Source organism: Bos mutus, chromosome X (genome assembly GCF_027580195.1).
Source record: "Bos mutus isolate GX-2022 chromosome X, NWIPB_WYAK_1.1, whole genome shotgun sequence".
In the NCBI taxonomy this organism is placed as follows: domain Eukaryota; kingdom Metazoa; phylum Chordata; class Mammalia; order Artiodactyla; family Bovidae; genus Bos; species Bos mutus.
The window spans coordinates 70,534,450-70,560,820 of record NC_091646.1 but is presented as its reverse complement, the minus strand read 5'-3'; the positions used below and the strand labels follow the sequence as shown (position 1 = coordinate 70,560,820).

At 47.0% G+C, this 26,371-nt stretch overlaps 3 protein-coding genes across 5 annotated transcripts; 1 reads left to right on the top strand and 2 right to left on the bottom strand.

Annotated features, from left to right (window-relative positions):
- Positions 1-9,112: 9,112 nt before the first annotated feature.
- Positions 9,113-16,345, top strand: FOXO4 (forkhead box O4). Of its 2 annotated transcripts, XM_070365682.1 has the most exons (4): positions 9,113-10,027; positions 13,512-14,216; positions 14,446-14,577; positions 14,902-16,345. In XM_070365682.1, the coding sequence occupies exons 1-4, from the start codon at positions 9,563-9,565 to the stop codon at positions 14,980-14,982; spliced, it is 1,383 nt and encodes a 460-aa protein (XP_070221783.1). In that variant the 5' UTR covers positions 9,113-9,562; the 3' UTR covers positions 14,983-16,345. The 2 variants fall into 2 exon arrangements, with proteins under 2 accessions (XP_070221783.1, XP_005900890.1); XM_005900828.2 differs by having other exon boundaries at positions 9,115-10,027; positions 13,512-14,577.
- A 456-nt stretch (positions 16,346-16,801) lies between these two features.
- On the bottom strand, positions 16,802-18,671 carry CXHXorf65 (chromosome X CXorf65 homolog). The gene is made up of 6 exons (XM_005900827.2): positions 18,647-18,671; positions 18,442-18,528; positions 18,094-18,228; positions 17,698-17,766; positions 17,121-17,227; positions 16,802-16,903 (listed from the first exon to the last, which is right to left on the bottom strand). Exons 1-6 carry the CDS (start codon positions 18,669-18,671, stop codon positions 16,802-16,804), a joined length of 525 nt encoding a protein of 174 aa, XP_005900889.1.
- A 574-nt stretch (positions 18,672-19,245) lies between these two features.
- On the bottom strand, positions 19,246-25,019 carry IL2RG (interleukin 2 receptor subunit gamma). 2 transcript variants are annotated; one of them, XM_070366485.1, is made up of 9 exons: positions 24,845-25,019; positions 24,560-24,649; positions 22,374-22,527; positions 21,937-22,124; positions 21,598-21,737; positions 21,046-21,208; positions 20,365-20,479; positions 20,033-20,102; positions 19,246-19,722 (listed from the first exon to the last, which is right to left on the bottom strand). In XM_070366485.1, the coding sequence occupies exons 3-9, from the start codon at positions 22,433-22,435 to the stop codon at positions 19,546-19,548; spliced, it is 915 nt and encodes a 304-aa protein (XP_070222586.1). In that variant the 5' UTR covers positions 22,436-22,527; positions 24,560-24,649; positions 24,845-25,019; the 3' UTR covers positions 19,246-19,545. The 2 variants fall into 2 exon arrangements, with proteins under 2 accessions (XP_070222586.1, XP_005900887.1); XM_005900825.3 differs by lacking the exons at positions 24,560-24,649; positions 24,845-25,019 and adding an exon at positions 22,724-22,904.
- Positions 25,020-26,371: the final 1,352 nt, after the last annotated feature.

Sequence of the window (26,371 nt, the reverse complement as noted above, 5' to 3'; positions counted from 1 at the left end):
ATCACCTGGCCACATTTCAAGTGCTCAATAGACACATGTGGCCAATGGTTACTGTATCAAACAGAACAGATATAGAACATTTCCATCAACACAGAAGTTTCTATTGGATAGCACTGAGAATCTAGACTCACAGGATGGTGATCTGAGGACCAAGCATCTCCGTATCTGCATATAAAGTGACTTTAAAATTTTCTTTTATGAAAGTATAGTTGATTTACAATATTGTGTTAGTTTCCAGTGTATAGCAAAGTGAATCAGTTATACATATACATATATCCACTCGTTTTAGATTCTTTTCCCGTATAGTCCATTACAGAGTATTGAATAGACTTCCATGTGCTATACAGTAAGTCCTTATTAGTTATCTATTTTATATAGGCTTCCCTCATAGCTCAGTTGGTAAAGAATCTGCCTGTAATGCAGCAGACCCTGGTTCAATTTCTGGGTCAGGAAGATCCTGTGGAGAAGAGAAAGGCTATTTTATATAGGGTGGTGTGCATGTGTAATTTCAATCTTCCAATTTATCCCTCTCCTCCCTAATCCCCTGGTAACCATAAATTTATTTTCTACATCTGTAACTTTATTTTGTTTTGTAGATAAGTTCATTTGTAGCTTTTTTTTTAGACTCCACAAACAAGCGATCAGTTCAGTTCAGTTCAGTTCAGTCGCTCAGTCGTGTCCGACTCTTTGCAACCCCATGAATCACAGCACGCCAGGCCTCGCTGTCCATCACCAACTCCCGGTGTTCACTCAAACTCATGTCCATCCAGTCGGTGATGCCATCCAGCCATCTCATCCTCTGTCGTCCCCTTCTCCTCCTGCCCCCAATCCCTCCCAGCATCAGAGTCTTTTCCAATGAGCGATACTATATGATATTTGCCCTTCTCTGCCTGACTTACTTTACTCAGTATGACAATCTCTAGGTCCATCCATTTTGCTGAAAATGGCACTATTTCATTCTTTTTTATGGCAGAGTAAGCTGCGTGACTAAGCACAGCACAGCACAGCATTCTATTGTATATATTTGCCACATCTTCTTTATCCATTCTTCTGTTGATGAACATTTAGGTTACTTCAATGTCCTGGCTACTGTAAATAATGCTGCAGTAAACATTGGGGAGAATGTATTTTTTTCAAATTATGGTTTTCTCCAGATATATCCCCAGGAGTGGGATTGCTGAATCATCTGGTAGTTCTATTTTCAGTTTTTAAAGAAATCTCCATATTTTTCTCCATAGTGACTGTATCAGTTTACATTCCCACCAACAATGTAGTAGTGTTCCTAAAGTGACTTATTTTTTTTTAATTTCAGGTTGTCTCTTTGCATTAATATGCTCAGCTCAGGGTGACATTGGGGAAGCTGAGGCAGTTTAGCAAAATTGTTAAGCCTCTTACCACACACACACACACACAAAGATAAGAATTCTCTCTTATGGAATGGTTAAATGAAATGTGGCATATTCATTAAATGGAATACAATACAGCAGTTAAAGGGAATGAACTAGAGATATCAATAAGGATAGATCTCAAAATTGCTGAATGTAATCATTTATTGCACACAAAACAATATTACATTCTTCCTATGTAAGAGTATTTTTTAAAAGGTCTGGAAGAGTACATATCAAACCCATGACAGTGTTAACTTCAAGGAGGGAAGAAAGGTGAGTGAGATAAGGGACCAAAGGAATTTTTGGATTTTTCTGTAACGTTCTGAATTTTTAAAGAAAAATGTACTCATGTATTACTTGTGCAACTGCAAATATTAAAACAGGACACAGGGACTTCCCTGGTGGCCAGTGGTTAAGAATATGTCTTGCAGTGCAGGGGACGTGGGTTCAATCCCTGGTCAAAGAAACTAAGGTCCCACATACTATGGGGAACCTAAGATTTCACATACCTCGGGGCAACTAGGCCAGTACACCGCAACTAAGACCCAGACCCGATGCAGCCAAATAAATAAATATTTTTTAAAAGGACACATATTTATATACATAACATGAATCAGATCAGATCAGATCAGATCAGTCGCTCAGTCATGTCCTACTCTTCGCGACCCCATGAATCGCAGCACGCCAGGCCTCCCTGTCCATCACCAACTCCCCAAGTTCACTCAGACTCACGTCCATCGAGTCAGCGATGCCATCCAGCCATCTCATCCTCTGTCGTCCCCTTCTCCGCCTGCCCCCAACCCCTCCCAGCATCAGAGTCTTTTCCAATGAGTCAAGTCTTCGCATGAGGTGGCCAAAGCATGAATATAAATATGTAAAAATCTGATGTTGAAAAAAATAAGAGAAGTACACAAAATTCTAATGATAGTTGTGTTAAGACGGTGAGTTTGTGAGAAATTATTTTCTTCTATTTTTCTATTTAAAAAAAATTTTTTTTCTTGTGGCTGTAATGTTAATACAATAAAAAATTTAAATAAAAGAAGAATCCACCTTTATGCTGCTGACATAATATTACTACAGATTAGATGTGGTTCTTCAGAGGCAATGGGCTCTGGTACACAATTAGTGCCAGAAATAACAGCTCAACATGATTTACGTAAAAAATTTCAATTGTCCTTGGTGACAGTCTCCAAGATTCAGTTGGTCAATATAAACCCCCATTCTGCAGCTAATTCATACTGGCAGACACATGGGATCCCACAGTTCCTAAAAGCAGAGGGTCCTTTGGAATATCTACAAGACTTTCCTTCTTATGCTCAGGCCACCTGACTGGTTATGGGTTTTGAAAATTGTTCAGATCAAAAATACCTCCTCCGTGGTGTGGAACTCAGTTCCAAAAGCTGCTTCCTAAGAAAAATCTGACATCACCTGCACCCTACCTCCACGGTGATATGAGGTAAACTTCCATGCAGGCAACAAAGTTGGTCAAACTTCCCAACTTTCAAGCCAGAAGGTTAACGTGTCACCCAACCACTCGTTCATTTGGCTTCCAAAACATATGGATCCTGCCTCAGTCAATAACAGAGCATACCAACACTTCTAGCCTTCATCAGAGAATAAGTATAGTCAGCTTCTGAGGTCCTGTCAAAAGCCTGACTGTGAGAAGAGATATTTATGGAATATATTGTAAGGGACATTCTATCCATCCACTCCTTTAGGTGGCATTTTAAGTTGTGTCCTCAGATCAACTTAGAGCACCAGAAGGTTACATGCCTGAACCATATTAGCTCGGCCCCTGCAGAAATGCTTTAATGTTATACCCTTGGCTTTTAGCCAGGACAGTTACAAGAAAGTAATATGAAAATCTCTTCTGTGTGCATTACAAAACTGTTACTGAGGACATTATCTGTTATGGTAAATCCCATATGAGAAATTTCTTATGCAATTTAGTGCCAGCGATGAACCATTATGTAGCTGGTAAAAATTGTAGTTCTGGAAGACAAAATATGAAAATGTGTTTATGATATGTTCATTGAAAAAAGCAACAACACAAAATGGTACATAGAATCTAATTGCAGCCATGTAAAATTATTTGTGTCTGTGGACAAGGATAGGAAACTTGAAAAAAGTTTTCATAAAATTGTAAAAGGCAAAGCTGAAAATTGTATGAGGGCAAATAGGATTACAAATTTTTTATTTTTTTCAAAAAATTTTGTTTGCTGGAGCGCTGTCTTTTCAAGTGAAAGAAAAAAGAATTTAGTGACGAAAGTCTCTATCTCTCTTGAGGAATGGCCACGTGTCTTTCATTCTGATAACAAGAATTGTGTAATTTACTGTGTTTTCCCTGTTCCCCTAGGCAGCTCAGGAGATTAATTTAATGTTCAGTCATTGCACACTAGCTGCTTCATCCTCTACATGCCTCTGATGATCTAGTTCTATAATCTGATGACATTTGTACTGTTTTTTGTTCTGGTAAAGTGCCTCAAATTCCTTATAGAAAGAGCAAAACATCAAACAATGCCCTTAGTTTAAGAGTTATACACAAAGAAAATTGGAAAAATATAAGAAAGCAAAAAGAAAAAAAACACGTTAACACTTAAACATTTCTTCCTATTTTTTCTCAACATATTTTAAACAAAATTATGAGCATATAGCATATAAAGTATCACATCTAGCTCTTTTCATAAAATTTTAAAATGCAAGCATTTTGGGGCTTCCCTGGCTGTCCAGTGGTTAAGATTCTACACTTCCACTGTAGAGGGCTCGGGTTTGATCCCTGGTTGGGGAAGTTCTACATGCTGTGAGGTGTAGCCAAAGAAAAAAATAAAAATAAAAAAGTTAAAATTTTAAAAAATAAAATACAAGCATCTTTTTCTGTTTTGGACACTCTTCTGATAATAAGCCTAGTAAATATCATGCCGTTTGAAGGTTGGAACCATAGAGGCCTACAGGACTGGTTAATGAGAAAGCTCAAAGATCAGTTCAAAGAGCCAGAATACTGATAGATGAAGCTTTGTGGACCTTATTCCTGCAGGAAGCCAGGACAGAATTTGTATGGGTGTGAAGTGTAAGCTCAAGGCAGTCTAAAGCCAAAAGTTCAATCTGGAGTCTTGTAACCATCTTAAGCACAACAGAAAATAGGATTTTAGACCTAGGAGAGATTTTAGAGATCACCTAATACAAAATTCCCATTTTGCAAAAGAAAAAAACAAAGCCAAAGAGGTGAATTGATTTGTGCAAGCTCTGGAGTCAGCTGGCCCTGATTTGTATCTCTGCTCTCTCGTTAGTAACTCTGGATCTTAAGTAGATCCCTTTACCCTCTCTAAGTCTCATTTTCCTCTGTGAAATTAAGATAGTAATGGTATTTAATTTACATGCTTATTCTGTGGATTAAACCAGATAATCCTTGCAAAGCACTTAGCACTGTGCCTAATACATAATAAAAACTCAATAGGGATTTCCCTGGGGGTCCAGTGATTAAGAATCTGCCTTTCAGTGCAGGGGGTGAAGGTTCGATCCCTGGTCAGGGAACTAAGATTTCACATGCCTCAGGGCAACTAAGCCCTCTTGTCACAACTAAGAGCCAATGCAGCCAAATAAATAAATGAAAAAAAAAATTAAAACTCAGTAAATGTTACTTATTAATAGTAGTGCAATTATTATCATTATTCAACTAGTTTGTGACAGAACTACAATGAGGACTCAATCTCCCAACTCAATCTAGAGCTCTTCTCACTACATCAGACTGACTTCCAGGTTTGGAAAGGACTGAAAGCTGCCTCAATCTTAGTAGTAGTGCCAACTCAAATCTACTTGGGGCTAAATCTTAGGATTTTAGTCTGGGGTGTACTTTATGCAAAAGCACGTAGCCTAGTGTCTGGAAATGTAGGCTCTTACGAAATGTTTATTAACTAAAAAGATTTTTAAAAACAACGACAGGGTTGGGAGGGTATTGCTGGCTTCTAAGAGAAGAACATGAAATCTTTCACAGAAACACATAAAGAAGGACTTAGGGAAGAGGGTTACAAAAACATGTATGTTCCATACTCGTCCGTGAAGACCAGGGACAAGTTGAGATTCTTTGAGCTTTCTCATTGTTATTTTTGTTAACCCCTGCATCTTTCACTATAGGTAATAGCAAAAGTCCTGTACAAATCTTAGATAGGAGGGGTTTTTTCCAAAGCTGGGTATGGTAAGAAGAAGTGAGGAAATGTTTATCTCAATTCGGATGAATAAAGCTGGTTTGGCAGCAGGCTTGGGGGGTGGCACCCAGGTAGAAGAGTTGGTGGTAGCGGTGAAAGAGGCAAGAGAGCCAAGCCCTTTGACAATCAAGAGGGAAAAAACAAGTGGGTAAAGGGGAGCCAGTTGAGATCATCAACTTTGGGCTTGCAACTGGGAAAAAGGCCTTCCCCACCCATATCCTGCCATATTTCTGTTCATAATTTATGACTATGCCAGTTTTCTGGGGACCTGGTGTTGGTTCTCTTTTTTTTTTTTTTTTAATTGAAGTACAGTTGACTTACAATGTTGTGTTTAATTTCTGAAGTACAGCAAACTGACTCAGTTATACATGTATCTATTTTTTTCATATTCTTTTCCATTATGGTTTATCACAGGATATTAAATATGGTTCCCTGTGCTATGGAGTAGGTCCTTGTTGTTTATCTATCCTGTATATAGTAGCTTGCATCTGTGTTGGTCTTCTATCCTGAAAGATGTCTCTTCTATTTTCCAAGGTTACCTTGTTAACTTTCTTTCTTGACTACTGCTGTGTATTCCAACACAGCAACAGTAATAAAGTGCATAACTCTGACCTCTCTAGATGCATGCTTTAAAGTCTTAGTGCTCTTACCATTCCATCGATCCTTCAGCTCACCCTCCCAAAGCATCTGGTCCGATGGTTTATGGTCATTTTCACCTGTCCAGAGTCCCAAGGTATACCCTCATCTTAACAGTCAATAAACATTTGTGGATTGATTGCAGAATTTGTATTCTAGTTGGGGAGAGAATATGCCCTCATGAAATGAAGAGCCATGTAACCACCAGCACAAAATGAAAGAATACAGAGTTCATAGACGCTTGGGAGGTGTAGAGTTGTTAAGTAATCTGTCAGGTTGGGTTAGTTGGGGAAAGTTTCCAAGGCATGTAAGTTTTTAGATTTGAATTTGAAATTTAAGGTGATGGACATGAGTTGGTGGAGAGGTGGACATTTTCAAACAAATGCACAAAGGGAGATAATGCAAGATATAACTCAAGCCAGGACAAGTGCCTGCCCCACCTTGCCATTTCCCTATCTCAGCAGCTCTGCATGGTCTGCCACCACACCTGTTTCAGTTAGAAGAGAGCTCCTTGTGACCTAGTGCCCAAAAGGCTCCCCCCTCTACCAAATTCACTGTTTGTGCAGCCCTTACCAAATATCCCAGGCGTGGACAGGAAATGTCTGCAGTCATTGTGAGCAACTGTCTCCTATCTCTAGTCTGGACCTCAGGTGTGAATACACTGTCTTCTGTTTACCCCTTACATGACAAATGCATGTTGGAGTAAAAGAAGGTGGAAATATGTAGAATCAAATGGTTATGTTACCATGAGCAGACTAATATCACTTTGAAGGTCCAATGTGCTGTGGCCTCTGAGAAATTCTGGCTTGTATGGCTCTACAACCTTGATGGGAGGTAGGACTAGTCATCACAGTGCATGTATCAAGCCACACTGCCAATGGTGTAATTCTAGGCACTATATAGATAAGTTACATTACAGTCCCTATCCCTAGGAACTTTATGTCTAAGGAAAAATGGGACACGGCTAGGCGGTAAATAAATATGATACACTTATTAAAACGTTCTCAAATGTACAAGTGCAATGTGATTTGATTCCTTATCTCATTCATTCGACCAACATTTATTGAATGTCTACTATGTGGGGACGCAGAGATACATAAAACTTGTCTCTGCCTTCAAGGAGTTCACAGTTTAGTGGAAGAGATACCTAAAAGCAAGGAATTACAGTATGATACAGTTTATGGTGTATAACATAAGCCTGCAAAAAATGCTTGGGAATGCTTCCAGAAAAGGGAGAACTAATTGTACCTAAGGGAGACCAGGAAGGCTGAATAGGAGTTTTCCAGAATAAGAGACTTGGGGAAAGGATAATGAGAAGGAAAACATTCCAGGATGAGGAGGGAAAGGTATAAAAGGGTATGTATGATATTTCCAAGAAACAGTGCAAAACTCGGACTGATTGGAACTTAATGTGCCCAGTGAAAGAGAAAGCAGGAAAGGTAGCCTGAATCTGAAGAGCCCTGTATGCCTTGCTAAGGAGTTTGAACTTTATCACATAGGGAATAGGGAAAATCAAAGGAAGTTTTAAGCAGGGAAGTGCTAAGATCACATATAAGTGATACTTCAGTTCTCCTGCCTGCTAACTGTGTGACTTTGGGCAAGTCACTAAATCTCTGAGCATTAGTGTCCTTGTCTGTAAAATGGGTATAACAGGGGTATCTACCTCAGGGATGATTTGAGGAGTAAAGGAGCTAATGTACATAAAGCAATCAGCACACTGCCTGGCACATAATAAGTGCTCCATAAATTTTAGTTGTTATTACCAGGAGTGTTTCTTAGAAAAGTTATTTTGTTGACAGCAAAGAACATAAACAGCAGTTGGGAAAAACTTCATGGTAGGAGGTCGGCTTAAGGCGATACTGCAATTTAATCCACTGATAAATAAGATTTTGAACTGGGATTTGGATGTGGGAGGTTAGGGAGATGAAAAGACGAAGGGTAAGTCTAGCTTAGGAGACCGGGTACATTAGGACAACCATTAACCAAATTCAGAGATAAGAGTATCCAGAGGATAGGAGTGTGGGCGCAAGAACAGATAATGAGCTCTGTTTGGAACCTGTTGAATGAGAAGCGAAGCCGCTGAGGATGGGAACCTGGAGAATATCAATATTTGAGAAGAGGCCAGAAGAGTCAGTGGAGAAAACTGATTGGTCAGCAACCGCACTATCGGTGGGAACTGCGTATGCCGAGTGGAGGGCGGTAGGGGAGACACTACGATCAGCTAACCACTCGTTTATGTTCCCCAAGCCCTCTGACCAACTCTTCAACACTAAAACAACTCTATTTCCTCGTTAGTTCTTTGCTTCTTGCTTTTCGGTTTTCTGCTTCTTACAGAGACCGCATTTTTTTTTTTTTTTTTTCCTTTTGCCCTCTTCTGACGGAAAGAGGGAACGGTCTAGCATCTCTCCACACGCTCATCTAGCGATCCTGAATCACTAGGGAGGAGGGAGGAGGGGGGAGGAAAATGATTTTTAACGAAAAGAAAAAGTCCGAGACCACCTCTAATAATAATAATTAATGTTCCCCCTCTCTATATCCTGCCACGCCGCTCTCCTGCCACCCTGATCGGGCTGACCGCGAAGTAGGACGGGAGATGTAGTCCCCATGCCGGACCAGGGTGGCACGACTAGAGAACTCGGTTTCCCAACCCGCTCTTCAGGCGCGTGCGCAGATGGCTGCCCTGGCGAGTGGTAAACAGAGACGTCAGGCGGGGGCCGCTGCTTGGAGCAAAACAAAAGGGAAACCCGGGGGGCGGGGGGTGGGGGGTTTGATAGGGGGATTGGTGCGGGAATTTGAGAGGCTGGGGCCGCGGAGACCTGGACCCGATAAAGAGGGGGGGAGGGGAAAGGCGGGGGGAGAGGGAGTCAGGGGAGGGGCAAGTGACGCGAGGGAGCGGGGCGTGGGGGAGGGCAGTGATCCGGGTGGAGGAAATTCAGGAGGAGTGTCCGGGGGGCAGCAACTTAAAAGGGGGAGGGAACTGCGGCTAAAGAGGCGTTCTGTGATGGGAGAAAGATTTGTGAGGGGATACGGAGCCTCAGGTTTAAAAGAGCAGGAAGCTGAGAGGTTAGGAGAAAAGTGCCTTCGCTAGGCGGAGGTTACAGGTGGTGTCTCAGAAAGAGCTCCGAGGCTGCAGCCTGTAGCAGAGAAGAAACGGAGAACTGTGTGCAAGGGACAGCTTAGGATCAAGCATCCAGGGGTGAGGGGAAGTTCGAGACTTTCTGAGGACTGGCAGGAATGTGCCCCCTGGCCCTCGTTGCTTCCCCCCTGAGGGGAGGCATCGCTAGGGACTGTGGCAGGCTCCTCTGAACGCTGAGCGGCGGAGGTCCAACTTCACGTATGGATCCAGTAAATGAGAATTCAGCCAGAGAGGCTGCCGCGATCGTAGACCTCGATCCCGACTTCGAACCCCAGAGCCGTCCCCGCTCCTGCACCTGGCCCCTTCCCCGACCAGAGCTCGCTCCCGAGCCGTCCGAGGCGTCCGAGGTGGAGTCAGGTCTGGGAGAGAAGGTACACCCGGAGGGGCGCTCGGACGGGCGCACCCAGCCGACCCTGTTGCCCGCCAGGCTCCCAGACTCGGCAGGGGGTCCCCAGCCCGGGATCCTGGGGGCTGTAACAGGTCCTCGGAAGGGAGGCTCCCGCCGAAATGCCTGGGGAAATCAGTCATATGCAGAACTCATCAGCCAGGCCATTGAAAGCGCCCCCGAGAAGCGACTGACACTGGCCCAGATCTATGAGTGGATGGTCCGCACGGTGCCCTACTTCAAGGACAAGGGTGACAGCAACAGCTCAGCAGGATGGAAGGTAACTATGATCCCCCTCAATACCTATCTGCCCCTGGTTCCCACCCGTCTCCTTACTTCTACTCTGCCTCCCCTTTTATACCCCTACCCCAGAGATCCACCTTCCGCGGTCAATTAGACAAGCGTTTACTTAGGACATAGTATATGCTGCTAGGTGCTTGATGCTGAAGGATCACAATGAATAAGACATTGTCCTTGCCCTGGAGAAAACTGAATTCTCTGCTCACTGCTCAACACTCCCAGCACTTTGGCTTGGGCTGCCCAAAACACTTATCCCCACAGAGAAGTCTTTATCCTATGTACAGCGGGAACTGTGTGGATTCCCTGCAGGAACCTAGCCTTCCCTCCTCCCCCACCTCCCACCCCAACACCTTTTCTCCCATTCCTGTGGGATTACTTGGATTCCCTGCTTGCCTCCCAGTACCTCAGGGTAGAAGTACTGTTCTAGGATTCTGCTACCCAAGAAGATGGAATGAATTGGCAAAAGGTAAAGAGTGATACCCCCGTGGGAAGGAAATGGATCTGACACACTAAGAGAAAAAAAAAAAGGAGGGGCTGCCTCAGTTTACCCTATATAATGCTAAGAAACTCTCCCTAGTCAGGAGCTATCCAAGTTGTGGGGGGAAGTTTTCATTTGCTGTTGAGGAATATTCATGGGAAAAAATAGGGCTCTGACTTTAGAACACAAGGTCGGGGGTTCCCTTGGCCTCCCATGAGGAAACTGCGAGGAGGGATTGCACTAGATGCTCCAAAAGATTGTCCTGAGAAAGATGGGACTCGAAAAGTTAGGGAGCTTCAACTCCTACTGACGCCTTGTACTCCAGTAGGTGGTGAGACCAGCGTGCAAGGAAATACGGAAGGTTGAGTGAGCAGAGGGTCTTCTTCTAGGTATAAGAGATCGAGGGATTGAGTCTGCAGTATCCCTTGGGGTTGGGCAGAAAAGAAAGCAAGACAGCTGACTGAGACCCTTGGCACTATTTCTGGGTAGACTGCCACGCCACAGTCGCAGCTCATAAAGAGCTCCCCTCCTTGGACCCAGCCTGCACAGCTGTTTTTCTTTTCCCTTAGGTTCATTTTCCAGGGTAGAAGAAATAATCATGAGTTGTTAGTTATGCTGTGGGAGTGTAGTCCCTCCTTAGAATTTACACTTATATTGGGTTTTCTTCATTTACAAAGTAGTTAAAAATTTTAATCTTCACAGCAGTTCTGAGATTCCACATGTTACGTATTAGGAAACTAAGGTATAGAATGGTTGGGAAACTTGCCAAAATCGGTAGAATGAGGACTTGAACTCAGGTCTAACTATAAATCATATGCTCTATCTGCTAATCCACGCTGCCATGGAATGATGGCAAAGCCAAATCAGGCCGAGTCTGGAGCCTACAAGGCTCTCACCCCTCACTCCCTACCCCCAAGCCTGAGCTGGCTTCCCTGGTGATATGCCAAGGTTACCACCACCCCACCAGGGGGCGGCACTCACTTAGAACAAGAAGGCTTAATTTAGGTGGCTTGGGGAGCAACCAGCAGGTGCCCTCCTTCCAAGAGGTAAAAACGGTAGGCTTCTAGGGAGCCAACCTCTCCAAGTAAGAGCCTGTAGGAGGTAGTAATTCCAAGGGCTAAAGAAGAAGGGATGAGCAAATGGCACTCATGGGTACCGAGTATAGGGAAGGGAATGAACCTTCTCAGTAGACGCAGAGTTAGAAATTGGAAAAGCAGGGGGGAAGTGGGGAGGGGGTAGAAATCACAGTGCCAGAAGTAACTGTGGCTCTTAGTTACTAAGAGCCCAGGCTGGATGGACAAGTGTGATTCCCTGAAGGAACCCAAAACATTAGTGCGGCCAGAGTAGTTGGAGTGCTGTTACTGCAGGGTCCCAGGGAGACAAGGAGTTCTTCGCTAGAGAGCCCTGGAGCAAGAGGCCACTTAAGAATATTTTCCCAGGCAAAGGCTCTCCTTATCTAGAGCATCTGGCTGAAACACATGAAGTGATTTCTGACTGTCCATAGCCTTAGCCTCCTAGTTGCTCCAAGGCCTCTGGGCTCTTCCCAAGTTTCTAAACACTAAAGAGCTTCATGTGGGAGGTCAAATGCCCCTAAGTTTAGAGTTCCTATGCAGAAGTTCCTGACGAGAAGTGGGGAAAAGGAGGTAAGAAAGAGAAGGGAGGTTCCTGAGGGGTGGGGGTGGGGGGGGGGTGTGGGGGTGGTGGAGTGGGGGGTGGGGGGGTTGGGGAGGCCCTGCGGATACAAAGGGATGGTGCAACTAGCCTGGAGCAGCCAGTAGAAATAAGCTGCTCTAGGGGTTCAAGAAGCTGCCAATCTCAGCTCCCTGGGCCCCTGGGAAAAAAACTTATCTCTAGCAGAATATCAGCAGCGAGGGAGGAAGGAAAAACAGAGCTTCTAGTACCCAAGGCACTCAAGAGCTGACGGAGCTTCAAGGGGAGATTCGCCATTCTTCACCCAAGGGCCACCTGTCGATCAGGCAACAGATATTGATTATGTACTGGGAGCTTGGCACTCTGAGGGGGCCACTGCAGGAGGGCTGCCTACCTGGACAACATGTCCTGGCATTTACAATTGATAATACAAATTACTTGAAACTATAAACAACATAATATAGATTTGGGGAAATTTTGTGTGGAACAGATGAAAAATACTGAACAAGAAATCTGGCTGCAGAAGTCAAGCAACCACTTTAGGAAAGCAAGAGGACTGAAGGTTGATCTTGACAAGCTAGTAGAATTGAGAGAGGGGAGCTCCTCCGGACAAGGAGGGAGGGAGGGGCCTGGTGTATTTGAGGCACAGGGAGAAGCCTGGCCAGAATGTAGTTGAGGGTGTGTGTCAAGGAATCTGGAGGGGGGGGCGGCGGTGGAGGGAATCAGAAAAAAAAAAAAAGGAATCTACAAATCCTGTAGAGTGCCAGGGCCCAAATGCCCTGTGTAGAGTGGAGCACCAGCCAGGCTAAGGTTCTAGCCCCTCAGCCTGTTCAGAAGACTGACTCAGGACAGGGTGGGTCTGTCCTGGGCTGCTGCTGTGCCACTGTCCTGTAAACTCCACCCAAGCTTGCACTCAAGGAAAGGGGTGGAGCTGTGGAATGCTCTTTCCCACTGGAGCCTAATTCTTGATGAACTAGGAGTGCGTCTTTCCAATGCTTACAAGCCCCAGGCAGCCCCCAGAGACTTGGGTCGGGTAGAGGGCTGTGAGCTTTTCAGGGGGAAGTGGGTGCAGCGCCCTGTGAATAGGTCGAGGCTCTGGTTGTCTCCCCACCCTCTGTGCAAAGAGGTCTGGCCAAGAAGCTTGTCTTCAGGTGGGAATTGTGTGTGGTCGCCTCCCCTGCCACTACTTCCCACCCCTACTGTTGCCTGTTTTCCCCTCAAATTTGACTAACTTTGCATTTCCAGGACTGCCCCCGCCCCGGCCACGCCCCAGTGTCCTTTTTGACTGGACTGCTGACCACTGACCTCCCTTTCTTGTTGCCTCTGCCCCCTCCAGAATTCGATCCGCCACAACCTATCCCTGCATAGCAAGTTCATCAAGGTTCACAACGAGGCTACTGGCAAGAGCTCCTGGTGGATGCTGAATCCGGAGGGAGGCAAGAGCGGCAAGGCACCCCGCCGCCGGGCAGCTTCCATGGATAGCAGCAGCAGGCTGCTCCGGGGCCGCAGCAAAACCCCCAAGAAGAAACCAGCTGTGCTGCCCGCTCCACGTGAAGGTGCCACTCCAAGGAGCCCTGCTGGCCACTTTGCCAAGTGGTCAGGCAGCCCTTGCTCTCGAAACCGAGAGGAAGCCGATGCATGGAGCACCTTCCGTCCACGAAGCAGTTCGAATGCCAGCACTGTCAGCACCCGGCCCTCCCCCAGGGAACCGGAGCCTGAGGTGCTGGCAGAAGAAGAAATGCCAGCCTCAGCCAGTGGCTATGCAGGGGGTGTCCCTCCCACCCTGAAAGAAGATCTGGAGCTGTTAGATGGGCTCAATCTCACATCTCCCCACTCGCTGCTGTCTCGGAGCAGCCTCTCTGGCTTCTCTTTGCAGCATCCTGGGGTTCCGGGCCCCTTACACACCTACAGCACCTCTCTCTTCAGCCCAGCAGAGGGGCCCCTGTCAGCAGGAGAAGGGTGCTTCTCAAGCTCCCAGTCTTTGGAGGCTCTGCTCACCTCTGATACACCACCACCTCCTGCCGATGTCCTCATGACCCAGGTAGATCCCATTCTGTCCCAGGCTCCAACACTTCTGCTGCTGGGGGGGATACCTTCCTCCAGTAAGCTAGGCACGGGGGGTGGCCTGTGTCCTAAACCCCTAGAGGCTGCAGGCCCCAGCGGTCTGGTTCCCACCCTCCCGATGATAGCACCAGCACCACCTCCAGTCATGGGGGGGGGCCCGGTCCCCAAGCCCCTGGGGGCTCCTGTGCTCACACCTCCTACTGAAGCTCCAAGCCAAGACCGAATGCCTCAGGATCTTGATCTCGACATATACATGGAGAACCTGGAGTGTGACATGGATAACATCATCAATGACCTCATGGATGGGGACGAAGGACTGGACTTCAACTTTGAGCCAGGTATGGCCCATCTTAGTCATGGCAGCATCTCACAACCTATTCCTGTTCCTAGGTGTCCAGCTAGTCCTGTGATCTAGCAAGGGGGAGATTGAGAACAAGGGGTAGCTGGAGGTCCCAGGGAATTAGAGGGAGGACGTCCCTTTAGAGTGGCATAGTTTCCAGATGGGACCCCCAAGGCCCCTCAGCAGTGCTCACCGCTACACGGAAGCGCGGGAGAGATGGGGGACGGGCTGTCTGTTTTCCTTAATGTGGTTCTTGCTGATGGAAAGTTGTCATGCCCCCAGATGAGCCTCTGACCTTGTCCTCTGTTTTTTCTTCCCACAGATCCCTGAGCCATGGCTGGAAGCTTCATTCCCTGCTTCAGAGACAGAACCAGGCGTGCCCATATCCACTCTTTACCCTTGACCCCTCCCAGGGAATTTGGGACCCTGCTTTAGAGCTAGAGTAGGGTCTGCTCACCTGGGTACTGAGAAAATTATAAAGATATAGCTGGGGGGTGGGGAGGGAGAGGGGAGGGGAAGGGGAGAGGGTTTATTCTCACTGTGCCAATTAGGGAGCCATCCTCGGCTCCCCACCCCACGCATTCCCACCCCATAGATTTTGTAGCATGGGCGGGCAATACTGTTGGAAATGTGAAGTCACCAGTGGCCTTACCCCTGCCTTTGGGAGCAGGATTTTTTTGTAGAGTCTTATCTGAGCTGGTCCAGGCTGGATTGAGCTTGAGATTTTTATTCAGTGGCCTCTTGGGCCAGTGGTGTGGGATTGGGGGTGTAACAGGGATCTGGAAGGGCCAAGGTATGAAGCCTGGAGTGGCTGTGGCTCACCAAGGCAAATCACCCTTGGAAGACTACAGATAACAGAAAGGCTTTTTGTAAACCTTTAAAGAAATATAAACACGTAATAGGGAGATGTTTAACAGTGGCAAGGTGTTAGTGATGGGGAGAATGATTTTTTTCTTTTTGGAAGGCTTTGCCATAGTCACCTGATGCAAACACTACAGATATTATTCCTGGAAACACGGGGGGAGACAAGGGAGAGAACCCTAGGCCTGCAGAGAGCAGGGGGCAAGGGGGAAGAGCTCCCATGAGGACCAGGTCTAGAACATGGTCTGCGCTGAACTAGCTTGGAGTTTCCCTGAGGAAAAGCTAAGCCAGGTGCCTTCATCCTGTCACCTTGTGCCTGGGAGTGTGTGGTGGTGGGGTGCAGCCACACTCTCTCATGACCCCTTGTGGGTTAGTGCTATGGTGGGAGAGTGCAGTTTAGGGCCTGGAATGAGTCTGTGGCCTGGGAAGGGGATGGGAGGGGGGAGAAGAGAAGGAGGGAAGGATTTAGGGTGGTAAAGTTAGGCACAGAGACCTCCCTGTTCCAGGCCCCAGACAGCTGTCCCTGCCCTTCTTCCCCTTGCCTGACTGCAGGGGTTATGGGGAAGTGTGTGTGGTGGCAGGCAGGGGGAGGGGCGGAACAGGGCAGGGGGAGCTGGGGAGCTTGGCTGAGGGTCTGGGAAATGAGCAGGGATGGAGGAGAATGTAGATCAGGTTTACTAGCACCTGCTAGGGAAGGCCATCTGGGGCTCATTCTCCACCCTAGCCCCCAAAGCAGTCCCTCCCCCAGTCCTCTTTGCATTGTCCCCTCCCCCGCCCCTGCTGTGGGTTCCCATCATTTCCTGTGTCAGCGCCTGGCCTACCCAGATTGTTTCGTGTGCTAGATTGGAGTGGGGAAGTGTGTCAAATCAATAAATGAATTAATTCAATAAATGCCTATAACCAGCTCTGGTTTCTGCTGCCTCTCTGTTCCCCTGTGGATAAGGAAGGAGCCGGGATAGGGACTGCCCAGAGGCAGACTGGTGGGGGGCAGGGGAATTTCAGCCGGGGACTTGGTGGAGTACGGTGGGGGAGGGAAGATGCCCATCCCATCACCTAACCCCAGCAGGAGTAGGCGGGCTGTGATAGGCCTCCCAAGGGGAGGTTGTCTGGTCGGAAAAGACCCCACCCCCTACTCTGTCCCTCAAAGGCTTATTGTACTACACTTCGCTGCCTTTCCTCACCCCCCACCCATGTGCTTGCCCCTGCCCTCTCCTGCTCCTACGGATCCTGAGAGCCTCCACAATGCCTGGGGCAGATTTAAGCCTTGGTGTCGATATTGGGAGAAGTCTTTCTTGAAAAAAGGAACCTCACATTAAATGCCAGTGATTTCACTGCAGCTCTCACTTGGTCACTTTATTTTGTTAGCGATGTTTATCCTTCCTACTGACAAAGTCCGCTCTGGTCTTCAAGACGGGAGCCCTGCGAGTGGTCCCCTCTTCATCTGATCGTCCTGATGATTTGGACTGGAAAAGGAAAGGGTCAGTAAGTAAAAAGGCCCCTGCAGAGAAGTTTTCTACAAACTAGGGCCAAAGGCAGGACCAAAGAGGTGAGAGGCAGATCTTGGGCATGAATGTTGGATTTGGGAAGGAAATTCACCCCAGAGAGCTGGGGCAGAGGAGCCTTCAGTAGACAGGTGGGGAAAGGAGGCTCCTGGGACAGACCATGTTTGGTAAGGCTTACTGTGAGGTTCACAGAGGATTCAATTGGAACGACTTTCTTGGCTTCTTGGATTCTAAGCATTTTCACTCGACTCCTCTCCAGGAGGTCACATTGTGTACGCAAGGCATCTAGGAACCAGGGAAAGTCACCCCTCCACCACACACACACCTCTGAGTACTAGAGACCTTCCCTACCCATCCTGGCCCTTCCATCATTCACAGGATCACTTGGAGTAACCGGGCCTAAAGCTAGGCTGAAAAGTAACCCAAAGGTGCCTAAGCTTTACTCTTTTCAGTGGGAAGCAGGACACCAAGATTCCAAAAGCAGAAGATGAAGGGAAAGATGGAAATGAGATGGTGGGGATAGGGAGATGTACTGAGAAGATGGCTGAGAAATGGCAAGGAGGGGTGAGTGAGACACACACATCCACGTGGTTTAAGCCAAGCACCACTCCTGAAGTGGACCTAGATGCTAGACCCCTTTACCTAGGATCCTGTGATCCTACCTGACAGACTACACCAGCCCCAGCCTATATTCTCAATCACCCAGCTGAGTCCAGTACCCTCCACGTTCCTCCTTCCTCCATCATGCTGCTTACCAATAAGCTCGGGTTCTGGGTTCTTCAGGAGGGGCACAAATGCTTTGTAGGCACTCTCAACTCTAGTTCCTGTGAATACAGTAGTGCAATACACCCAGCCCCGTCACCCAGCCTCTCCCTTCCAAAGCCCAAAGTTTCAGGACCCTAATACTCCATACTACCTTGGGCTGGTGTAACTTATTTCCTCCCTTCGGGTCCATCCCTCAGCCAGGTCGGGGTGGGGGTTGGGGGCACAGAATGTGCTAACTTAACCACTGTCACAGAGGCAATGCTCTTAGGCTTGACTAGAGACAGTCAATTTGGATCTGGTCGATGGGGCCCTTATTTGAAGGATTGGATTCACAGTCCAACTGTGGGGCCTTGCTCTACCTCTGGGGAATGCTCCCAAGTCTCTACCTGGTGCCCCACGCTCCACCTTACAAATGTAGTAAGTGTTTCGAGCTGTAAGGAATTTGTTGGCATAGTCTCCAGGAGTCTTCATCAGAAAAAACAACTTCATTGTCCCCGTTTCATCACATAAATCGATGGTTTCTGGAGGGAGGCCACAGAGTAATTAAGGCAGCTAAGGAAGGGGAGCAGGAGTGAAAGGCGCCAGTGATCCTATCCAGAACAGGCTGAGGAAGCTGCAGGGATTCAAGGAGCTCTCTTCTTGCCACCAGGAAGACTCGGGGGCTCGAAGTAGTAGGCTTGATGACCCTACTACTTCAGACCCTTGGCCATGAGTTCCCTCCCCACGCTCCTCACCTGTTTTAGGCAGCCCCACTTTACGGCGGGCATAATGCAGCAGCAGCAGGACAGAACAGTTAATATTGGCCAGAAACTGCTGATCATCTGAGAAGAGACGGGATGGGGCATGTGGCCCTTCCCCAGTTACACCATCCCTGTGCCCTCCACTGCCCCTCCAACACCCCCAACCCTACACATAGACTCCAGCTCTGATACCCCTCACCTCCATGTTTGATAAAGATGAACATGCTCTCAAGATCTTCTCACTCTTCAAAGAGAGTCTTGAGATGTCATGGCAGAAGGAGGGTGTCCTAGAGGCCTTGAGGGGCCAAGTGGGCCCATAAGATCAGGGGGCTGGAGAGGCAGATGGATTACATTGACTGAGGAGGCCCAGACTGGGCAGACAGGAGAGAGCTATGGGCAGTTGTGGATAACCAACATTCCCAGGGGTGGGGCCTGAGGCTGCAGCTGAGGGATTATGAGGTCAGAAGTGCTATGTGTGGCAGAAGGTGGAGGAAGGCTAAGGGGAGAAGAACCTGGGTAGGGTCTATAAAAATGTGTTGAAAATGGGGGCAATGACAATAACCAAAGAAAATCAGGGCAGCATGGTAAATCTTACTCTAAAATGGGCCCCAGAAAGAGTGTAGGACACCTAGAGTGAAGTCTGTTTCTGGAGCAGCACTCCTTCCCAGGGAATTTGTAGAGCCGTTGCTGCTGTGGCAGAGCCCATGGCTCCTGTTTTGTGCCCTCAGTACTGTGCCTCCCACCCTCATTGGATCCCACGTTTCCCTTGTTCCCCACCCCAACAATAGACATCCTTGATGATTATCAACAGAAATTTTATTTCTCATTAGAACAATTGAAGAGTAGATGGAAATTGGGAGGGAGGGACAGCAGAAGCAATACGGTGAGAAGGAAGGGCTGGACTGGGGGAGATGAGAAACATGGATCGGCCCAAGGGGCATTTCTCAAGTAGGAGATATTGAATGAGGGGGCAGTGATAGGGGGAACAAAATTCAAAATCAGCCATGGGCGGCGAGGTGAGCATTGGACCCAGGTCGGTTGGACAAGGGCAAGTTAGCACAGTTTAGGGCTCCAGGACCCTGGGTTCTTGCCAGGGCCTCAGGGCTCAGGTTTCAGGGTATAACATGGAGGAGCCCAGTAGGGGCTGTGCTGGCTGCAGGGGGAGCCCCCAGGCCCTTCCCCTCCTTTGGGGGGAATCTCACTGACGTGGCAGAGCCGTTCACTGTAGTCTGGCTGCAGACTCTCGGCCAGTCCCTTAGATACACCACTCCAGGCCTAAAGACAAATATCTCCAGGTCAGGGGTCTGTGCCAAGGGAACTCTCCTGATTTGCAACCACTGTGATTACAGAAGGGACACACATACTCCTGGCCCCCCAATACCACTGTTTCCATCTGCCTCAACCAATCTAGGATCAGTTCTTCTCGGTGTCTCTCTGTGTCGAGCCCATCCCCCAAATGGTCGGCCACATCCTGACTGTTAGTGCAGGCCCCTCTCCCCTCCCTTCCTTCCCCCATGCTCTGTCTAGCTGGCAGGCAGTTGGTGGCAGTTGACACACTGAAGTCTGCGTATGACAGTGTTCTCACCGAGAAGTTTCCTTGGTATTCAGTAACCAGATCCTCTAGGTTCTTGAGAGTAGGAATTCGGGGCATTGTCCTGAGCAGGGAGAAAGAGGGAGTAGGACCACATCAGTCACACTCTTTTATTATCCTTCTCCCCCTTCTCCCACATGGAATGAAATGATTCTGTGTTGCCTGTGCCTGCATCTTCCTTTCATCCTCATGCCCTCTTGGGTGATCCTCTTGGGTGATTCCTTACTGTCTGCCTTCTACTTCTGGAGACCCTGTAATAACCCTCCTCTACTATTCCCAGCACCACCACCCCCCCACCTCATTTTCCTGGGATTCGGAATTCTCACCGTTCCAGCCAGCAGTACACACAGATGAGGCTCACAATCAATCCCATGGAGCCAAGAGGGATCAGCACAGCTTCCAATGCAAACAAGGAAGGATTTTCTGGATTCTCAATATTCTCTGTCAAAAAGAGGAAAGGAAAAGAGACCTAACGTTTGTAGTACCCCTACTACGTGCCAACATTTAGAGTGCCAACTTGGTGCCAGACACTGTGCTAAACACTATCTGTGTGTGTATTCAATCCTCACAACTCCTGAGGGGCCAGGGAGCAATTATTATGTCCATTTTACAAACAAAGAAACAATCAAAATGTGAGTGATGTGCCCAAGGTCAAAGAGGTAGGAAGTGGCAGAGGCAGATTTAAACCTTACATTTGCCTGGTTCCAAAAGCCATCTTTACCATGCAGGCTTTTGGGGAATGCTGCAGGGAAATCTTACACATTCTGTATCCCCTTTGAATACCCCCTCAGCCTCCTTCTCAACCCACTCCTCCTACTCTAACAACACACTGATCCAACACTACACAGAAAAATCCTGCTTCCTGGGAGTTGGAGTTGAACAGTGAGGGGAGATGGGCCACCAAGTTTGGGGTCTTAGTGGTAGGGAGGCAGGGCAAAAGACAATGGTGCAAGAAATGTTGGGGTACTCGGCTCATGGGTCAGGGTGATGCGTTAGGTCCATTTTACCTTTTGAAGTATTGCTGCCCCAGTGAATTGGGTAGCTCCAGTCACTCCAATGCTGAGCACTTCCGCAAAGTGGGTTATAACGGCTCCGAACACGGAACGTGTAGAGTTTCTGTGCATCCACGCTAGGCAGAGAGAAGCTATGCCTGTGGTCCACGGATTGTTCCTTGAGGAGAAAGAGAGTGAGAGAAAGATGGGTGTTTATAGAAGAAGGGAGAATGAAAACTGCTGCACCCACTCCCATCTCACATCATCTTCTGGTTCTTCTCAGTTTCTCCCTCCTCTCTTGACTATTCAAGTCACACTGCTACCTTCACTGACCAGAACTGAATGCTTTTGTTCACTTGTCTTTCTGGTATTGGGAAGAGTATGGGTAGGGAAACCTTAAAGAAAACTCAAAGATGAGGAGAGAGAAAGGAGTCAGAGGAGGAGGGTGGAAGGTGGGCAGGGGAACTGAGAGACAGAGAGCAGGAGCTGGGGACCAGCATTCCTATTGGCTAATTGAATCCTTTAACCCTACTTGCTGGGCCTGGGCTGCTATCCCCACTCACTCACCGTCCAGCTTCGGTCCCGGTCACTCCGGTACTGCACCAGGTGCTCCAGACAGTGGTCCAAGTATCTGTTGCTCCAGCTCAGTTCTAGCTGGAATTCACTCAGGTTGCGAAGCGTCAGGTTCTCCGGAGCCCAGGGGATTACTGGAGATATGTGTGCATGTGTGGTCATTTCCCTGGCCTAGATAAGTCAGGATCCTGAAGGTAGTGCCCCTGAGCCCTCCTCCCTTCCCCATTCTATCCCTCACCTCCTCTTTTCTGCCACATACACTGATGGTGAAAGAACACCACTTTAAATACTCCAATATCCCACGATATCCTTTGACCTTCCTTTCCAACTTACCCAGATCCTGCAGTTTTAGCATCTGTTTGGGCTGCTTCCGGTGTTCCCGTGGGTCCTGGAGCTGGACAACAAACGTTTCGTAGAGACGGATCTCCTTTTTTCCAAACCAACAGCCAGAAGTGATTCCTTCAGAGAATAGATAGTGGCCACACTCCTGGAGTTTATCATCACCATTAAAGTTCCTGTACCTAGAGAAGGTTTTCAAGGGAGCATAACAGTGAGGTAAATAAACCTGGGTACTCCAGATTTCCACAGCCCAGCCTCGGCTCCTCTAAACTGATTTATGACTTACCCCACGAGAAAATAGTGGAGAGCTTAGGGTGCTGGCTACTCTCTTTCTTGGTCCCCACACAGTCTTTTCACATCTAGTCTTTCACATCACCTCCTCCTCCCCCCCCCACCCCCCGCCCCGCCCGTCTCCTCTCCCCTTCTCATACCCATAATGCAGAGTCAGGTTGTTGGGCTGGGGCTCAGAGCTGCTGTTCCAAGTGCAATTCATATACTCCACATTGAACACAAAACACTGAACCTTTGGGAGGGGCAGAGTAGAAACATCGAGGGTCCCAGCGGGTGTTGAAGTCAGGAAGAAGTCTAGGTTGGAGACAAAGTAAAGTGGGGGAGGGGAAGAGAAGACAACATGGTAAGAAGCAGAAGCAGAGTGAAGCAAGGAACCCTTCCCTTGCCCTCCCTACAGTACTTTTAAATTCTGCCCGCATCCTTCTAATGCCCGGTGGCAGGTTTCAGGATTCTGTGCGACCCCCTTCCCACAGCTTCCCTTCTCACCAACCTCCTCCAGTCCCAGGTTTCCCACCAATGTCTTCATTGCCACTGGGCGTGAGGAACTTTGGGTTCAGCCCCACCCCCAGCAGAGGTAGCTGGAGAAATAAGAGGGATCTGAGTGGCAACGGTGGCTTCAACATGGCGCTTACTCTTCGTTCCCTGGGTGTTGACTGTGTCAGGAACCTGGGCCCCTTACCCACTACCCCTCCCCACCCACACATTTCCTTCTGTCATAACTTCCGGTGGAAAGAACCTTAGAAACCAGGGCTTTACGGAGGGTGTGGTGAATGTCTGCTATGACACAGGCTAAATCCTCCAGGAGATTAGGTGTTAATCTAATCTGTAGGTATAACACCACCACTGTAATGTGGTGTTAAGTAGAGACTAAAGCTGGGTATCCACTATTGTCACAGACTCAAGAATCCTCAGACTACCTAGATCCTGGGAAGGATCTGTTCACTACCACCACCATTCCCCATCACCTTCTCATCTAAATTGTTTCATCCCATAGAGTGGAGGGTCTGAACCTCCCCTCATTTGATGCTAAGCTTCTTCCTTGACTCAGTTACCCTGAAACTGCTATCAAAGCTCTACTGTCTTAGGCTGGACAGAAAATGCAGTCTTGGCTCCCATGAGCACATCTATAGCTATCTTTCCTCTGACCTAATCCAAATCAGAATATCCATCCTTAGCTGTTTCTAGAGCTGGGTCCCTGTGAAGACTGGCAAGGAGGTCTGACTTACAAGAAGATTTCGGAAATGAAAGAACAACAATGCTACCTTCAAACTCCTCATCTTGCCCTGCATCTGCTTCTCTTCCTGTGTCTGTATCTCATTTAATGGTATCATCACCCTTTCAATCACCCAAACTTGAAACCTCAAAGTCATTATCAGTTTCTCCACCTCCCTCATCCTGAGAATCCAATCAGCTCTCCTGTTGTGTGTCTCCTAGGCATGTCCTCCTTTCTGTGACCACAGCCACTGTGCTAAATCAGCCTTTTATTCCCTCTAGTTACCATTAGTACTAGAACCCACGAACTGGCCTCCCTTTCTGAAGGCCCCCTGCTCTCAAAGCCATTCTTCATTCTGTTGCCAGATGTACCTTCCCCCAAACACAGATCTAACTGGAGACTCATTTACATAAATTGATTATTTAGTAAATATTTATTGAGGCTTTCATATGTGCCAGGCACTGTGCTTATTTTCTAAACCATGTTAATTTTCTGTGGATCAAAATTCCTCAGGGTTAGCTCAAATGTTACCTTCTCCAATATGTCTTCATCTCCCCAACCAGAATTAGTCTTCCCATTGATTCAACAGCATTTTGTTATTGTTACTTTTATTTGTTATTTGCTAGTTTTATTATTTTCTATTTATTGTTGACTGACTGAGATCAAATCAGTCAATCCTAAAGGAAATCAGTCCTGAATATTCATTGGAAGGACTTAGGCTGAAGCTGAAATTCCAATACTTTGGCCACCTGATGTGAAGAAGTGACTCATTAGAAAAGACCCCGAAGCTGGAAAAGATTGAAGGCAGGAGAAGGGGATGACAGAGGATGAGATGGTTGGATGACATCACGGACACGATGGACATGAGTTTGAGTAAGCTTTGGGAGTTGGTGATGGACAGGGAAGCCTGGCGTGCTGCAGTCCACAGGGTTGCAAAGAGCTGGATACCACTGACTGAACTGAACTGAACTGATTTATTGTCATCTCTTACTTTTATTACAGCACTCTATCTTTTCTCTAAAAGGCAATATCATTATAGAAAGAATGTCAAGAGTCAAGAAAAGTACAATATCATTTATATGTGAAATCTAAAAAAATACAATAGAAAATTACCTGGCAGTCCAATGGTTAGGGCTCAGGACTTCCTCTGCAGGGGGCACAGGTTTGATCCCTGGTCTGGTCGGGGAACTAAGATCCTGCAAGCTGCTTGGTACGGTCAAAAAAGAAAGAAAGCAAAAAATACAACCAACTAGTGAATTGTTGGTTCAATTTATTTATTTAAAAAATAAATTCAACTCATTAAAAAAAGAAGCAGAGTCATAGATACAGAGAACAAACTAGGGGTTACCAGTTGGGAGAGGGAAAGAAGAAAGAAAGAAAGAAAATGAAGTCACTCACTTGTGTACTGACTCTTTGCGATCCCATGGACTGTAGCCTACCAGGTTCCTCTGTCTATGGGATTTTCCAGGCAAGAATACTGGAGTGGGTTGCCATTTCCTTCTCCAGGAGATCTTCCCAACCCAGGGATTGAAACCGGGTCTCCCGCATTGTAGGCAGGCGCTTTACCACCTGAGCCACCAGGGAAGTCCTGGGAGAGGGAAAGGAGAAGGGAAATATAGGGTAAGGGAGTAAGAGACACAAGCTTATGTATAAAATGAGCTACAAGGATATATTGTACAATATGGGGAATATAGCCAATATTTTATAATAACTAAACTTTAAAATTGTCAATCACTATATTATACATCTATAACTTATATAATATAATGCAGGTCAACTTTAAAAAGCAAGAAAAAAAGAATAGCAATGAGATGATACACTACTTAAAAAAAGAGAGAGGAAGAGAGAGTTGAGAAAAAAAAAATCCTAATCTCAAATGTTACTCAGTAGCCTAGTTTCAAATGTTACTCAGTAGCCTAGTCTCAGTTGTTACTCAGTAGCCATATAACACAGGGCAAGTGAACTTCCACTCTGAAAATCAGCTTCCTCAACCACAAAATGGATACAATAATATCCCTAACTTTTTTTTTTTTTTTTTTTTTGGAGGGGGGGTGGATTAGAGACAACGTCTGAAAAGCATCTGACACTTAGTAGGTGCCTCTCTCGATAGAGCAAGGATTCTTAACCTGAAGTTCATGGACCCTTAGAGGATATGTGAATAAACTTCAGGAGAGGGCCTAAGAATCTCCCTACAAAGTATCTAGTCTGTATCAGTTCAGTTCAGTTCAGCTCAGTCCTGTCTGACTCTTGGGGAACCCATGAACCGCAGCATGCCAGGCCTCGCTGTCCACCACCAACTCCCGGAGTTTACCCAAACTCATGTCCATTGAGTCGGTGATGCCATCCAACCATCTCATCCTCTGTCGTCCCCTTCTCCTCCTACCCTCAATCCTTCCCAGCACCAGGGTCTTTTCAAATGAGTCAGTTCTTCCCATCAGGTGGCCAAAGTATTGGAGTTTCAGCTTCAACATCAGTCCTTCCAAAGAACACCCAGGACTGATCTCCTTTAGGATGGACTGGTTGGATCTCCTTGTAGTCCAAAGGACTCTCAAGAGTCTTCTCCAACACCACAATTCAAAAGCATCAATTCTTCAGCGTTCAGCTTTCTTTATAGTCCAACTCTCACATCCATACATGACTACTGGAAAAATCATAGCCTTGACTAGACTGACCTTTGTTGACAAAGTAATGTCTCTGCTTTTTAATATGCTGTCTAGGTTGGTCATAACTTTCCTTCCAAGGAGTAAGCGTCTCTTAATTTCATGGCTGCAATCACCATCTGCAGTGATTTTGGAGCCCCCCAAAATAAAGTCAGACACTGTTTCCACTGTTTCCCCATCTATTTGCCATGAAGTGCCATGATCTTCGTTTTCTGAATGTTGAGCTTTAAGCCAACTTTTTCACTCTCCTCTTTGACTTTCATCA

What these genes read in the sequence shown, in the direction of transcription:
- FOXO4 (XM_005900828.2), top strand. Translation starts at nt 9,563, where the DNA reads ATGGATCCAGTAAATGAGAATTCAGCCAGAGAGGCTGCCGCGATCGTA. An exon ending in ACAGCTCAGCAGGATGGAAG is followed by an intron (nt 10,028 to 13,511) that starts GTAACTATGATC and finishes TGCCCCCTCCAG; the next exon opens with AATTCGATCCGCCACAACCT.
- CXHXorf65 (XM_005900827.2), bottom strand. Translation starts at nt 18,671, where the DNA reads ATGTTCATCTTTATCAAACATGGAG. An exon ending in CATCTTTATCAAACATGGAG is followed by an intron (nt 18,529 to 18,646) that starts GTGAGGGGTATC and finishes GTCTCTTCTCAG; the next exon opens with ATGATCAGCAGTTTCTGGCC. An exon ending in AATCCTCTGTGAACCTCACA is followed by an intron (nt 16,904 to 17,120) that starts GTAAGCCTTACC and finishes TTCCTTTTCCAG; the next exon opens with TCCAAATCATCAGGACGATC.
- IL2RG (XM_005900825.3), bottom strand. Translation starts at nt 22,856, where the DNA reads ATGTTGAAGCCACCGTTGCCACTCAGATCCCTCTTATTTCTCCAGCTA. An exon ending in GAAACCTGGGACTGGAGGAG is followed by an intron (nt 22,528 to 22,723) that starts GTTGGTGAGAAG and finishes TCTCCAACCTAG; the next exon opens with ACTTCTTCCTGACTTCAACA. An exon ending in GCTAAAACTGCAGGATCTGG is followed by an intron (nt 21,738 to 21,936) that starts GTAAGTTGGAAA and finishes ACATATCTCCAG; the next exon opens with TAATCCCCTGGGCTCCGGAG.